Source organism: Lissotriton vulgaris, chromosome 7 (genome assembly GCF_964263255.1).
Source record: "Lissotriton vulgaris chromosome 7, aLisVul1.2, whole genome shotgun sequence".
NCBI lineage: Eukaryota > Metazoa > Chordata > Amphibia > Caudata > Salamandridae > Lissotriton > Lissotriton vulgaris.
The window spans coordinates 779,896,463-779,912,885 of NC_141695.1; the positions used below are offsets into that span (position 1 = coordinate 779,896,463).

A 16,423-nucleotide genomic window follows, 5' to 3' on the forward strand; every position below is an offset into this window, starting at 1 on the left:
ATGAAGCTCAGCAGTTGTGTTTTCCACTTCTTTTACTCTGTCGTCCATTTTCCGGAGATCTTCTCTGATAAGGGAGACCGCCAAATTCACTGAATCAATACGGGATTCAAGAGAGGTGCGCACTCCTTCAATCGCCACCATGATATCCTGAAGCGTCGGTTCGCGCTTAGTTTGGGGGGGTGGGGGGGGGAGTCCAACTTGCGAAACACCTCTTGGGGAGTCAGCTCCCTCTCTTCCCATGTTTATCTCCGGCAAATTTCGCCAGCTTGCCCTGCATTGTATTCTTCGTTCCCATTCCTCCCGCCATTGCTTCCGCTAGCAGGTGTCTTGGGGCCAGGTGACTGGGGGTTCGACCTGCTACTAACCACTGTCTGCCCAAGGGACGAAGTTCATCAGCGGCCTGTCTGGTTTGGCAATGTCACTACCCCCAAACTGCGCCAGCCTACTTCGGCGTCGTATTGGTAAAGGTAGTAGGGGCTGTCACCACCCCTAGGTTGACATTTTGTGGCAGTGTAGGAAGAGGGCGTGCACCACATTCAGCTCGCCGGTACTGATGAAACTATACTCTGTCTGCAGGAGTAGTACCAGAAGTCAGGCTAATGCTGTCTTTCCTGAGCCATGAGGTACCTTCAGTCTAAGTTGAGATCTTCTGCTTGGGGGAGTAATGGAGCTGTCACCAGGGCCTGGGCAGAGAGGCCTAGGGGCCAGCAGAAACTTGTACCCTTGGTGTAGTCAGGGGTTCGGCAGGGGGTTGGAGTAACACCCTCTAGCAGGCCTATATCACCACCAATGATGCCAGCCGTATCTTTGTGGCCTTAGGTCAAGAGTCAAACCACTCACCTCCTTCCGGGCTCTCCAGGCACGGGCCCCTCTTGTTAGGTCAAATTAAAAACTGTCTCCCCGGGGCCACTCCAACACATGCAGCAGATATCGGGTGGCAGGAACTTTCGGTGACACCCTCTCCTCTACTGGCGCTGCAGGTCTATGATATTGGACAGAGCTGTCCGGCTCACCCGCGATCAAAGTACTCTGGTGCAGTGTTCATTCAGCGGGGCTATGCCTTAGTTCAGGTCCACCGGTAGGCCAGTCGCCAGGGTGTCTCCCCTGTCCTTAACACCTACCAGGCTGCTGTTTCCGGAGGGCCCAGCTCCGCTGCTCGTACCCCGGGCTGTAAGCTGTATGGTCGCGTTCACCTTTGTGCGGACGTTCCACTCGGCGTTGGTTAACCGCCGTCAGCCAAACATTTGCTGTAGTGCTCTGCGGCTCGTCCCAAGACGCCACAGCCCGGCCCAGCACTGCAGCGTCCGGGCGCACCTCACCCTGCGCCTCGTGGAAACAGGAGAAGGTGCTGGTTTCTTGGCCGCCGGGACTTGGGCTGCCTCCACAATACTCTCGCCACGGCTCCTCAGTGGGAACACTCACGATATTCAGTGTCTCCCACCAGGACAATTCTGGCTGCATTGTCCACTGCCGCCATTTTGCAGTTTTTACCACGGGAGCCCGGGACCCGCCCCGACTCCGAAACCACTTGCACACAAAGTCACTGCGTCACCATGGATATCCACACTGCAGGGTCGGGTTCTCCGCTCCCCAGAACCATTTCTTAACGGCAACACCAGGATATATGACCAGATTAATGATATGGGCTACGGAGCCGCTTTAGTTTGCAGCCATTCCCTCTGGCTGCAGGCCACGCCCCCACCATCGTTAGTTTTTAAGCTGTGATGGTGTCATCCAGTTCGGCTCTTTGGAGCCCAGTGACCTTATGTCGTGAAGGAGTGAGCTGGAGGTTTCCTAGTCGGACCAGGGATTACCAGCGTATAGCTCCTGCTAGTAAGCGGCGAATGCCTTCTAATATTAAGAGGCTTAGGGCGCGGATCTTGCTAAAAGAGCAATTGATTGACAGAATGCAGAACAATGTCATACATTCAACCCAGTACAGAGATCTGGGCCTAAATCCATCGTTTTTTTGCTCACCATGCCATTCCAGTTTGGACCCAGCCATATGCAAATCAGTCTTGACCCTGCGCCCAATGGGAACAGTCCAGCCTGAACTGTCAGGCCTCCGCATGTTAAAGTATAGGGAAACTGTTTAAAATGTATTCAACTCAAAATTAAATATGAAAAATATTTTCATGTTCAATATTGATGTAAAGTCATATTATGTTTTACTTTAAATGTAGAACAAAACAGAAAAATGCCACATCACCATTACATTTCTTTTGAATGAAAGCTTTAGTTAATGGAAATAAATTAAATTAATATCTTTCTGCAGTTTAAATTAAAAAATACATTCCCAGCTGAAGAAAATAAATATTTTTAATGTGTAATAAGAATTATGTATCAAATTAATGTAATTATTTTTCATAAGATTTAAGGTTACATTCCACATAGACCAAAGATTCCACCAAAACTTTGCATCATCAGTTCATTTTTAGGGCAAGCCCTCGTGATGCACTGCGTAGCAGTGCTCGGGAAGGCGAGCCGTTTTGTAGGGGGTATTCAAAATGGACCTGGAAATTCCACACAGCTCGTGCCTGTTCATTTCCTAGTTTCATTTTGATTTGGTTTTGCGTGCGTGCTGTTTTTTTTAACAGAACACGCCATAGGCGGTCGCGTAACTCTGCCTATGGTCTAGTGGTGTCTGTTACGCGCACCAAAGCCCATATGTCTTCAATTATCGTCCCAATATGGGCGCGATAATTGAAGACATATGCCTGCAGTGGCTCACGCACTCACTGAGCCTGCAGACTCAGAACCAGCCCCCCCCCCCCCAACCGTGACCTGCTGAGTGTAAGCTTTTCCGACACGCACAGACACCCCAGCGCCCTACAGCCCCCTGTGCCTCCCTTTGGGATACCTATCTGTGCTCCAAGACTTACCTCTCGAAGTGCTGGTCGCCCCTGGAGAGTCTCCGCCCCCGAGCCTGCAGCCTTTGTTCCCTTTTGACCTTTTCCTTTGGATAACATTGAGTGCCCGACGCCTCAAAAGCACCCGGCACCCAGCCGCCCGAGTACCGCTGGCCCCGCCTTTTAACTTTGTCCTATCCTGCTTCCCCCTTTGCCCTGAGCAAGTGACCAGGAGCCAAGCTCCCCCAGCCGCGTGGCCTGCTAGCCAGCAGCCACCAACCGGAGGCCCCCCATCCCCCATTGGATAACATTGGGCCTAACTACCTCTGCACCCGGCTGCCCCTGCGCCGCTGAGGGTGAACCAACTGTACTTACCTGACCCTGGGGGACCCCTGAGTCTATGCCCAGAACCACAACTTCACCAGTCGAGTACTCACCAGGAAACCGGTAACTCACATACCTACCATTGAATAACATTGACTGGTTTTGACTCGAAAAATCTTGTCTACTTTTGAAAACTTTCATATAAAATCATCCGAATTCCAAACTCCGAAATACTCACCTGTGATCAGGAGAGGAGCCAGTACTGTACATTGTAGTCCAGTAATGAACCGCAAAAGTAATCCCTAGCAGGTTTACTAGTAACTTGTATTTTCTCCATAGGAATCCATTGTCTGCCTTTCTATAAAATTTCTTCAAAGTGTCTACTTTTGAAAACTAGAAATATTCCTTAAAAATCATACGAAATACTGAAACTTAATTACTTACCTGTTGTAAGTTGAGACCCCAGTGCTGGCCCCAGGAGCCCAGAACTGGATTACACAAGTAACAAGATCCTACTTTACCTGCAAACTGAATTTTCTCCCATTGTATAACATTGCCAGATTTCTGTTGAAAAGTTTCTAAGTCTGAACTTTTAAAGTAGCTTTTTATTCCTGAAAAATCACTGCAATACCTAAAACGTTTTTGCTAAACTTTTTCCAGCTTAGACCCCAGGACTGAATCTAGCAGCCAGTCCTGGAATTAGCAAAGTGATCTACAAAGTAATCACCTGTGTTTATATAAGGGAATCCATTGAGCTCAATGCGAAATTGTGTGTAAAATTGTGTTGCCTACTGCAACCCCTGACCTATTGTCTTTACAAAGTTTATTGCCTTTCTGCAAAATACTCATCTGAGACCTCTCATATTGAGAACAGTATATTTTTGATGCCTGTTGGTTCTGAAATAAAACAACTATATCTTTTGATATAAAAACAATTGGCCTAGAGTTCAGTCTTTGAGTGTGTGAAACCTTTTGCTGACTGGGTGTGTACAAAAAATGCTTTACACTGTCCTCTGGTACTGCCTTACTGCTCGATCAAGCTACCACTTTAGAGAGTAAGGTAACACCTGGCTTTAACCTCTGTTATACCTCTGGGGTTTGTGGACTCTATACACAATGTACCTTATTCTGGTCCAGTATATATAGAGCCACTTTCTCACACAACCACACACCCACAACCACACACAGAACCACAACCACACACACACACAACACACACACAACCACACACACACACAACCACACACATACACAACCACACACACACACAACCACACACACACACAACCACACACAACCACACACACACACACACACACACACACACACAACCACACCGCCAGTGCACACTTTCACCAGGCACAGACACCATCAGTCGTCAGTGCACGCTTTCAACGGTCACACACACCACCACCCGGCAGTGCACACTTCCACCAGCCATCAGTGCACACCTCAATTGTTAACACATCCACAATTAATTATTGTAGCAATCGCAGTATGGCGCACTTTACTTTTAAACATATTCATCTAAAGCGCAGCATGCCACCATTGCAAAAAAATAACACTTTTTTTTGGGCGTACAATTTATAGACTTTTGTTGCAATTGGTGTTGCAATATTTAGCAATGCCAATAGCTCAAACTTAATTAATGCAAAACCTATTGCATTGCAAATGCTTGTTATATATTTTTATTGAGTTTTACAATATTTGTTTTATGTATTGTATGTGTCTCCACACCCAGCAAAATGTGGATCATGTTATGTTTGTTATGATGAGAAATGTTTATTAATGTGAGCTTTCATTAAATTAAAGTGGGAAAATCTATGATCGACATATATTTTGGAAATAAATAATACATTATATGTTTCTAATAAGTTGACAGAAGGGTTATTTATAGTGTAGAGTGTATTTGATTGTTAAAAATTAGCAGGTAGGTACTCGTTGGCGGCTTGAAGTTAAAATAGTGTGTTTTAAGTGAGTGAGGTAATCTATTTTGTGCTAAGTCGTTGATTCTGTGTCCCCGTCGTGGCTGATTGATTAATCACATTTTGATGAGACCAGCCAATGAACCAGCATCACCAACTAAACAGGTATGGAATAACCGAAGAAGTCTGATCAAATATTGCCGGCCAATCATGGACTATAATCTAGTCCACCACTGCAGGTCCCAACTAGCTAGACTTTATGACTTCTTCTTTATATCTTGACGTACCGTGATATTCAGGTATGGGATGATCGTAACAAATCCCATTCCAGTAGATTTTTATTCCTTTTCTCTTTTCAACGGTGCCTGCTTAATACCAAAACTTTAAATAAAATATCAGGTTGGACAACCAGCGCAGCAACCAGCTAACTAGACTGTGATCCTAGGAAATCATATAAAGGAACCCGCAGAACTGTCTAAACTACCAGCCTTGTGAAAAGCATGAGCTGCACATCTTTTTCTCACACCCTCATCCCCCTTACTGCTAAGGGCTGTCTGTCTCCCATACCACGATACACGCACTTCGACGGTCATCACGCACGACATTAAAACACTTCCTCATAGGATCGCATACCAAAGGCAACAACCTCCAACCCTACCCCCGGCACTGCATGGCAGGCTGTCCATGTAGGCAGGTGCTCCAGGGTGAATTTAAACGCTGCAATACAATTGATCTGCTTTGAACGATTAAAACGGACTGCTGGGAAACTCGTCGAACACTTGCGATCAAAGTACTCCAATTGGCCACTCGGGGGCACTGTAGGCCTTTGGCTGGAATAGATAGCATACATTTGGAAAACACTGAAAACATTTGAAGAAGAGTCAACGAGCATCAGTAAGTACCAGGACCATATACTGTACGGTCAGAGAGATGTTTGTTTACCTCAAACACTTGTTACTCTGCTGGGGTGTTCTTGGAAGAATGACGATAATTTACGTGAGGAGAGGTTTATCTGTCTGTTGGTCAGATGTCCGTGCGTGCATCAGGAACGTTTTAAAGATTTTGGGGGGCCTGGGTCAAATGCATTTTGGAAGCCCCTGTTCGGAATAGCATTGATTTTATTATGATCCAGTTTCAGCTCTTTCATGTCCATTTTTGGTCAAATTCTAAATGTGCGTACATCTGATATTCAGGGATAGTGATGTGTGTTTTCAAGGTTGTAACACAGCAGCGGGTCACTAATATTACTGCAAATAATCTGTGGCACCCTCCCATTTCTCATATGTGAGGTCCTTTATTGATCTAAAATAAACCTTTTATATGTATGTAGCATTACACATAAACACATTTTTTCTGCAAAATGTTTGTAATGGACTCTCACACCTTAAAAATAAAGGCTAGAAAAATGCTAGTTACAACATTCTGTTTAAAAATTATTCCAGGTCATCAGGGTAAAACTCTCTGCAGGAGTCAAGGACAAAGCTGCCTCTATCAAGGGGGTCCCCTGAAAGGCTGGAGCCCACTTCGCCCATGCCTTAAAACGTCTCTGTTGTGCATGCCATCATTTTTAGGACAGGAAGGTGGGAGATTTTAAATAAACAGTGGAGTATAATTTCACTATTGACTGCTATTAAAGCAGAGTGAATCGTAGGCGGGAGACAGCTGAAATAAAGCCATTTTTGGCATCACAAATCGGGAGTCTCTCGCCTGAAACGGGTTTGTTGGCATGTGTGAATGTCATATGTCTTTGGTCCACAGGTCACTCGTTCGTACATGGGCTGGTATCACTCCGCCTTTACTCTGTTCAAAGACCAATAAACAACGTTACACTTCTATAGGTAGAACAGCCATATAGACCCCTTATTGTAGTATACTTGTTGTATTTACATGCTCCAGCGTTTAAGTGTCTTCAGAGCACTTTCATAGTGATGAGGCCAAGATATAAAAAGACTCGTGACACCAATAGGTTTGGTTATAAGTTTGTACAGTCAGTGAATACTGTGCAAAACGTGGGCGTTGTGAATGAAAGTACTTGCGTTGTGCGTTTTGTTTGCAGTATCACCAAGAATTCCTCTTCCATCCCTCCGATACAATACAGGCACCTTCAACCAATCACGTGAGAGCAGCGAGCAGAACTTTACCAGGCCTGTTTTAGACTGGGGCGACTGGTGTCGGTTGGCAAAAGCGGTAATGCCCTTCCACCACCGAAGGATTTCCCTTCCCCTACAATGACATGCCGTCACTTTTCTGCTAGTGAGAAATGAGCAGTGTACGACAATTACCTGCTGTTACTGCAGTCCGGAAAAAAATGGACCGCCTGTGCCAGGGCACAAAACCGAGCCCGATAGAGACCTGTTTCGAGGCCCCCCTTTAATAAACTGCCAGTGCTCAGACCCGATGAGACCCGGCCAACTTAAAGCCCTGCTCATACCCAACTTTTACGCGGCCTCACCACTCTCAAAATCTCACCGTCCGGCACCTGCTTTAGATCGGATGTGCCTTGGACTGTACCCTCCCTGTGTTTGAAGCCTTGCAGTTGGAAGGGATGTGAACTGACAATTTATAATGGACCCAGCCAGCCGACAAGCTGTTTCATTAGTGCCAAATTCTAGGACTAGCCTGTATTTTAAATGCTCCTAATTTTGAAGGATAAGAGAGAAGTGGCCTCATTAGATAAAGTGGCCTGCCCAGGATCGCACAGTGCACTATTAGGAAGACAGTTCTTCTGGTTACAAGTTATTACCTCAGTAGCATTAGGGAGCACATACCACAAACTACATTATGTCTTGGTTCTTAACTCCACAGTGCTCATTTTATCAACTTCAAAAGGATGGAACACTGAGTTGGGTTTGTGAGAGTTCTAACCTGTGACATTCTGTCTGCACAGGTTGAGCACTCACTGCAGACATCTTACCTCATTTAATTTTGTGGCTTCTTTAGTGATAGCTCTGTTGGCCACACCATTGAGTCTACTGAAGTAATTGTTCATCTGCCATTGTCTGAAGTTTACTCTGAGAATTAATTGCTAAATGGGCAGTAAATGTGGAACAATTTTGCAATTGTTGGGCTATTGAAAATAGGGCCTCCTTAGGTTCAATATATCCTGGCTCAGAGGCAGCAGAGTTTCCCCATGCAGCATTTTACTATATATTTTATGAGAAGAAATGACTTCTGGAAGGGGTGGACACCAAAGGAAGAATGAGGCGATGGGCTGTGACTGGCAACTGAGCAGAACGTCTTAAGACATCTAGAACTCTTGCCTCTGGTTGACGTGCTTACTTTCTTTGCAAGCTAATAATAATGCACATTTTAAATAAAATGCATAAAAGCGTCATCCTCCTCTAGCTTCTTTTGCTTTAATACCCTAATTTCTTGAAATCTCTCACTAATCCCGTTCTGAATCCCAGTCATTTGATGGTGTGTAAATGAGAAGGGGATAGATGGCAGCTGTGGTGGAGCATTTGAACTTGACTTGTGAATGCCATGCTTCCTAGAAGATGTGGTGTTGCAAAAATGTCATGTTTTTTTTCACATGTAGGATGCTGAATCAAACTCCCTGACCACTGACAACCTTGAGCGGTTTGGGAAGATGACGCACCCACCAATGATGCCAGACGATGGGGCCCTGCTGTCTGAGGCGAAGCTGCAGAGCATCATAAGCTTCTTGGATGAGATGGAGAAGTCTGAGCAGGAACGGCCTCATTCCCAAGCATCCAATGCTCAGCGAGAGGTATGGATAAACTTTTATTTTAACTGTAGCCCGGGCTGGACTGCACTCTTTATAGGGGCAATTAGTGTAAACATCATCCTGAGCCATCCGTAGGAGCTCGATTATGGGACCCATTCTGGATGTGGACTGTAGGCAAGCCACTGAAGAGAACAAATCTGCCAAACATTTCAGGTCTTTTATATGAACCGATGAGGACATTGACGATAACCATTGCTGGTCTTTAATTAGAACCTATATGAAAAACATTTATAGGAGCTAATCATGGCAGGTCCTTGATGTGAACCAATGAAAATAAACAAGTGTTGACTGTGGTGCATCAATTGATGTAACTCTTGTAATTGGGATTCTCCGATTCAGTATGGGCGTTTTTTGTTGTTGTGCTTTTTGGATATCCCAGTTTTAAACTTTTTACTGGGGGATGAGTCTCACTACATGATTCTCACCCACAGTACTTACATAGCAAATGGACTACACATGTTTACCGCCAGTGCCCTCCTTTTAAGATAAAGTCTCTGCGATACACTAGGGTAAGGGGCACTTGGCTGGTTACACATGAGCACGTGTGAGGTCTACGCTTGAGAGACTACTTTTGTGCGTTGGCCGGTAGCTGCACCCAGGTAGCCTGGCACAGAGGAGAATCTACAGGGTTAGCTATTGACCTGGAGTAGGACTTAACATTTTAGCGTACATATATCGCACACAAATGGGGAAAACTGCCTTGGAATTTCGCTTCCCTTTGGCCTACAAAGTCCGGTGACATATCAAAACTAAATCTGAGTGTTCCAAGAGGTTCGTTATACAACCTATGGATCATTCAGGATTGTCATATTTCTCTGGCTCAGCTCTGGATCAGAGCCCAGGCCTTTTGTGACCCTGCAGTGCCAAGTTAAGTAGGTTTCTCTCCAGCAGCAGAAACGAAGGCCATCCCACACAAAAGGAGTAATTAACAGTGCTTCACTTAACTCCTGAGCAGGAAAGGGTGGGGGACAAACATCTGCATTTGTTAGTTACTTGTCACATTGCACAATGGCTGGTGACAGCCCAGGCCCACTGAATAAAGGAGGGAGCCCAGACAGTGTGCACCAACACGACTTGAGCTCCTCTTTGAACTTTTGGTGGGAAAGGCCCTAGCAGTAGTTGTAGCGTTAGCGAGAGGCAGAGCTGAGACCCCAGGAACAAATGTGACCAGTGACTCTTGGGTGACTCCATTTTGAATTGTCCCACCATGCTGTGCAGGAAGGTTGGGGCATAGAAGTCCAGTGGTACTCTAGGATTGGCCAGGGGTGCTTGGCACTACAGCCATGGATATCTGGAAAGAGAAACACCTGAATTCCCAAACAGATTGAAGACACTGCCCCCAGGTTGACCCCAGGACCAGTGAGTCTTTCCAAGGCCAGTAAGGCTTGCCCCTTCCAACCCCGGAGGACCAGTTGGGGGAAAGATCTGTACTTCTGATGGATACATCTGCCTGTGGATTCCTCAACCTTTGAATTTTCCCTGCATCAGCATTCCATGGAAATGTTTTTATAGCCCTCCGACGTCGACGAGGACATCACAATAGCACGGCTCCGCTCGCGACTCCGTATGCCTTTTCCTGGAGCCATAAGTAGACCCCGTCAGCGTGATGTCAGTTCTCCCTTTTTTCTGCGCCGTTGACTCGTAAAGGTGAGACCAGGAGAGCTGGTGCATGGTACACCACTCTGAGAGCCAGAAGTCCTGGAGCCCACATCCAGGAATGAAACAAAACAGTTCAATGTAGCCTAAGTTATGTCTTTTCAAAAATCGTTTACCTTTTCTGAGCTTCGGAGCGTGTGGCGCTCCGCAGTCCCATCCTTTGAATGCTCCCCTGGTGGGCCAGGGTTAGGGGGTTGGCGCAAGTATTACTTTTTTATTTTAACCAGGGAGGGGACATGAATGGGGCCCCCTCCACAGGCTCATTCCTACCTCTGACACCCACCTCCCCTCCATCTCCCACGGGCTGACACAAACATTAAGGGAGAACGCTGTTGTGTCCCACCTCCAAATGTAGTGGTCCCATTTTCTGCTGCCTGTGCCTGTGTCTGGTGGGAGCGGGACTGACACCACACAGCAGAGATATCCTGCCCACAGAACCGGCAAGGGCAGCTAGGGGTAGGCTCCTTGCGCTGCCCCCAGCTTGGGAGGCATTGCTAGGGGTATCCCAGGTGGCACCGGGCACACCCTGCCCTGGGGAAAAAAAAAGATAAAGCTGTAAGGCTCTCTGGCACAGCAGAAGAGCTGTTAATAACATTTTCATTGCTACAATCTGTATGCCCTGTGGGGCTTCCTTGTTTGAATATTTGTCTTGCCTTGTGGCGGCCCTAGGAGAACAGGGGCACCAACAACAAATTTAAAAAGTGTTATGGGGGGGCTGTAGGAGTTCCAGCAGACCTCCTAGGAGTAATCTTTGCAAAACTGACCCTACATTTGCGGGGTCAAGGAATCCGTCCCCCTCGGGGATTTTTGTCTAATATTTAAAAGAACTCCCAAGGCTGAAGCTTTTGTTCTACAGCTGGGAGTGCAGCATTCATTAGGGTCTAATTGCATTATTGAATTTTACGTGGCCTGAAAGTGTTAAAAAAAAAAAGTACCTGTTGTATAGAGCCCTCTCAGGGCAGAACCTAAGGTTGCATTTCCTGTGATCAGAAAGTAATACCCTCTAGGGACGGCTTTTATGATTGCATTTTATGTCGCTTTGAAGTAAATCAGTGGCGGCTGGTGACGTTTCTGAGTGGTGAGGCTGGGCTTAGCTAGGGTGGGGTGTGGATTAGTTGGCGGGGAGAATCATTGGTGGTATTAAGAGTTCATTTAAGCGGGGCACAAAAAGTTATGGGAGGTCGATCGCCATTTCTTTGCCTCATTCTATTACAAGGCCACGGTGCTGGCCTGGACTTAGACATTAAAAACATGTCCATCTTTAGCTGGAGATTTGATTTTTCAGACAGTGTATCGCTTTCTGGGGCCTCTCTCAGACATGCCACAAGATTCTGTTTCCTTGCACTTGTATGTTAGTAGTAGTAGAAAAGCTTTATTCGATTTTTGTAGAATTAAAAAATCATAAAAGCAACATCATCAGATAATCGATACATAATGTACACAGATATAACATTACATTTAAAGAAAAAGTAGCTGTCGATACAATGGTTTTATGAACACATTAAACTTTTCCTTTTTCTAAAAACACTCTTTAAAAAACCGACCATGGTGGCCACACAAAGTTCGTCATGTAACTGGAGATACAGTAAAGCTGGGCGGCACTGGTGCCAAGTTCCATAATTTTTCAAAAATGGTTTAATCCATTGGGCTCTTTCTTTATGGTAGAATCCACAGAAACAAATCACGTGGAGGGTTGATTGCTCGGCCCTCCCATCGCATGGGCCTTTAATGAGCATTTTAGACCAGTCGTTAATTTGTGGAAATGAAACTAGGCGAAAAAAGATATCAAATCTAAACCTAGTAAGTAAAAACCTGTCAAAACCCTTGGTACACCAGTTCAAATAGGGTTGCATGTTGCCCGATACAAGCAACATTTGGTGCCGCACAATCGATCCCTTGTTCAGCTCTACCCCTAGCCGCAGGGATTCCAGATGGTACCAGCAGTTATTCTTTAGGTCTTTCCTCGAGATCCTACATAGCCCCTCTGGTGCAGTAAAGAACTCTGGTTTCCCCATGTCTTGACAAAACTTTTGGATATAAGATAACATGCTATTTTGTTAGATTTATCAAGAGCCATAACGTCGCGAATGATCTCTCTGTTAAGTTCCAGATCAACTGCGGTCCAGACCCTGTGCCAGAGTAACAATGGTTGCATCGCGATCAGATCACTAATATGACGAACCCCCAACTCAGCATGACAGTTAAACACAGATAAACTAGAGGGTACAGCTAAAATAAACCTTAAAAAAGCATTTTCTGGGGGAGGAGCTACGCCGCACACCAAGATGGCCGCATAAGCTCCCGGCTCCGCCGCCCTCCGCCGGCGGCTCGTCTATCCTGTTGTTTATCCTCTACCCACGCCCCATGCCTGGATGTATGAAGGTCACCTGATGCCAACGGTGTTGTCCCGGACTTCCTACCTGGTTCAGCGACGGAGTTATGTCGTGTCCCATCTTCGGCCTACTCCTGGGCTGCCGCCGGGACCTCTATTTCTGAACTGTCCGAGCGGGCACTGATCAACATCGGCTGTGAGACCGAGAGTGTGGCCGGTCTTCCGGATTTGAATAATTCTTTCCACTTTCGACTTGTGACCTTGTTGATGGATGGTGCGGCGATGGGACATCGTGACGTGCTGCGCTCCTCCTGCACCGTGGCCGGGGGTTGTGTGCCTGACCCCCGCTTCCCGGTCCCGGGGCTGACGGGCTGCACCCACGGCCGGTGACTGTGTTGAGCGTGCCAGTTCGGGGCGCCCCTGTTGTTGGGATCGCTAAATGAGTGCCCGGAGCCCGGTGATGTGGGCTGGAGATTGTGTCCCCCTCCGTCCTTTGGGCCCCGGGATGGAGGGGATGGATGACGCACATTCATTGAGCTCCGTAATGGCAGCACTTGGGGCGCTCCGCTCACAATTCGCCGTCACGTATGTCTCTCTGGCGGCAAAGCTGGATGATGTCTGCTCGCGACCGGCTACTGAGGCCGCAACGCCTGAACAGCAGTTTGTGGTCCAGTCGAGCGATTTGACCCGCCATCTTGAGGTGCCCGAGCGGCAGCCCGACTTCGCTCTTTTGGGAGCCGGTCTCACTTCTCTTTTACCCGCTACAATGCCTGGTCTTCCCTTCACGTTTCCTATCCGATGGAATATCATCGCTGGAGGTTCTGATCGACAATGTCGAGTCTCAGGGTCCTGTCGAAGGGGACTGCCATTCTTCTTCGTCTTGGCTCGTCTGTTTAACGGAGGTCGCCATTTTGTGTCCATCTTCATTGCCTCGGACTGCCATGGTCGCTTTGTCTGCTTCTGGTCGGCTGTGGCTTGGTTGGCGTGTGCTCCGGAATGGATCCGCACTGGTCAGGGCTGATTCCGACTTTGAGTTGTTCTAGTCCCTCGCCACTGCTTTGGACCACCTGAGACGCTTCCTCTGATCGCATTTGTTGTGACTTTGGCGATGGATCTCTGCGTGAAATTCGCAGGGTTGACTTCTACTTTCCTGGGATTGCTCAGTTCACTTTTACCGGGATTGCACAGAGTGTCTCACCGGGCCTGGGGTGGGATGGGGGGGTTTCTTGTTGATGACCGTCCTTCCCGTGATAATGCAGACTGCTTGCTCTGTTTGATTATGATTGTGCCTCGGGAGAGTCACTGCCGGCGGGGGGTACCGGGTGCCCGGGAGTGTCTGTTTCTCTCCTCCTCCACTTCTTGTACTTTTTCCCTTCTGTGGGGCAGTTCCGGGGCGACAGGCACGCTGTTAGTGGGTTAGGCCGTAGCCATTACAGGGGTGCAGGGTGGTGGGTGCGGGGGGGGGGGGGGTTTGTTATTTTGGTTTGTTTTGTTCTATGGTCCCTATCGCTCTTTTCCGGCTTTGGGAGGATTCTTTTCTCTTTAGTACGGTTGGCTGTCTCTTGGTCTTGCACCTTTTTTCTTTCCTGGCGTCTCAACAAGCCTCTGTTTCCCTGTTCTTGGGGGGTGGGCTCTCTGGGGTGATACCTAGACATGTTGCTTTTTGTAATGTTGCTTATTGTCCAGTCTTACCGCCGCGGCTGCCTAGATTACATAGTTGCTGTAGTCATAGCCTATCTCCGACTGTAAATGGGGTACGTCCCCCTCGTCTCTTTTGTGTATTTCTCATGTAAGGTGTGATGTCCTTGTTGTTGCAGCCCCTACTCTTCTTCAATAATTTAAAAATGAAAACCTCATATCCTGTGTTGCGAGTCCCACAGCCATGTCTGGTGTACCTTGTGATATCTTGATTGCTGATTGGCCTAAGATTCTCCTGTTCTTATTGAATGTCTTTGCGGCCGGCCATGGTGGTTGTGGGCCTGCGCTTGTATCTCCTTATTTTTCGAATAAAGGTTTTCAAAAAAAAAAAAAAGCATTTTCTACTATTTGTATTTCCTTATTGTCTTGGATGCCCCAAACACCAACCCCATAAATGGCTGTGCTGACACATTTGGCCGTATAAATTTTAAGTTAGATTTCAGGGGGTCTTTTGCCCATCTTTCGCGAAAAAGCCATGAGTGCTGCAGTCGCTTTTTTAAACGACAGGGTCCTACTCCTAATGGCTGGACCCCAATGTCCCCCACCCTCAAGGACTATTCCTAGATATGAAAAGGATTTAGTAGTCTGTACTTTCTCCCTGCGTGCAAACAGTTTGCAGGTTTTGAACTTGCCCCTGGCGCACGTCATCGCGAAGGTTTTTTTCACATTCAGAGTCAGGCCCCTAGAGTCCATAAAGTTAATATAAGCATCTAAGGCTGACTGCAGACCTCTCTCTGTCCTGGCCATAATGACGGCATCGTCCGCATATAATAGGGACACCACTTGTTTGGAATTAATTCTGGGTGAGTCAATAACTTTGGACACCAAAACATCCTCTAGGTCATTAGTATATAAGTTAAAAAGAAGAGGCGCGATGACGCACCCTTGCCTCACTCCACGCTTCACATGGAAGGGCTTGGTGCATTCTCCACTGGTTCCGAATCTCACCCTTGCCCTTGCCCCAGCATAAAGCTGCCTTAAAAAAGAAATAATGGCCTCTTCTACTTTAAGATCTTCCAGCACCTTCCACAGTCGATAATGCTTAACGCAGTCGAATGCGGCACTCAAGTCAACAAATGCTGCATAGAGTTTGCCCGCCTTGGCCTGAACTTATTTCCCTTGAAGGAGTGTAAAATTCAGGACCTGTTCCACAGTGCCCATACCTTCTCGGAAGCCATACTGAACCGGGGATAGAACTCCTGCTTCTTCCACCCAGGATAGTAACCGATTCAGGACAGCCCTTCCCGTGATCTTCATGAAGGAGTCAAGAAGGGAGATAGGGCGATAACAAGAGGGACTCTCCCTATCTCCCTTCTTGAAAATGGGAATCAGACCAGGTCCTGGGAAACCCCAGCTCACAACTTGCGTCCAGGACTATCTTCAGTATGGGGGACCATAGATCGACTGAGTATTTGAGTATATCGATAGGAACCCCATCTATTCCTGGGGCTTTGCCTCCCCTACTCTGCTCAATGGCAGCGGACATTTCACCAATTAAGATGCCCAGGTTAACTTGTTGAAAGGTCCGGGGTGCCTCCTTATCTATGCCCTCCATATTGACTAGCTTTAGAGTCCCCTCCGGGTTATAGACTTCCGAAAAGAAGTCGATCCAGGAATTTTCACTAATAGCAACCTCTACCCTAGCATTATTTGATACGTTAAAAAAAGGTGCCATGACTGCACGCCAAAATTGGGCGCTGTCCTTGGATTGTGCAGCAATAACCAGATTGTTCCAAGCCTCCGGTTTGATGTTATTCTTACAGTTCTTCCGGGATAAGCGATAAACTTTCCTGCAGATGGCCACCTCTGCCGGGTCCCTATTCTTTTTGTGTAATGCAGCTATGAGGTGGGAATGCGCCCTAGAACAGGGAGCGTCGAACCAGGAATTAAT

At 47.1% G+C, this 16,423-nt stretch overlaps 1 protein-coding gene across 4 annotated transcripts in view; it reads left to right on the top strand.

Annotated features, from left to right (window-relative positions):
• The window catches only part of CEP131 (centrosomal protein 131), a 448,463-nt gene that overhangs the window by 148,700 nt on the left and 283,340 nt on the right, over window positions 1-16,423 (top strand). For all 4 annotated transcript variants that reach the window (XM_086931022.1, XM_086931025.1, XM_086931023.1 and 1 more), the window contains one exon: window positions 8,637-8,828. In XM_086931022.1, coding sequence (XP_086787148.1) covers window positions 8,637-8,828 — 192 coding nt within the window. The remainder of the gene's footprint in view (window positions 1-8,636; window positions 8,829-16,423) is intronic.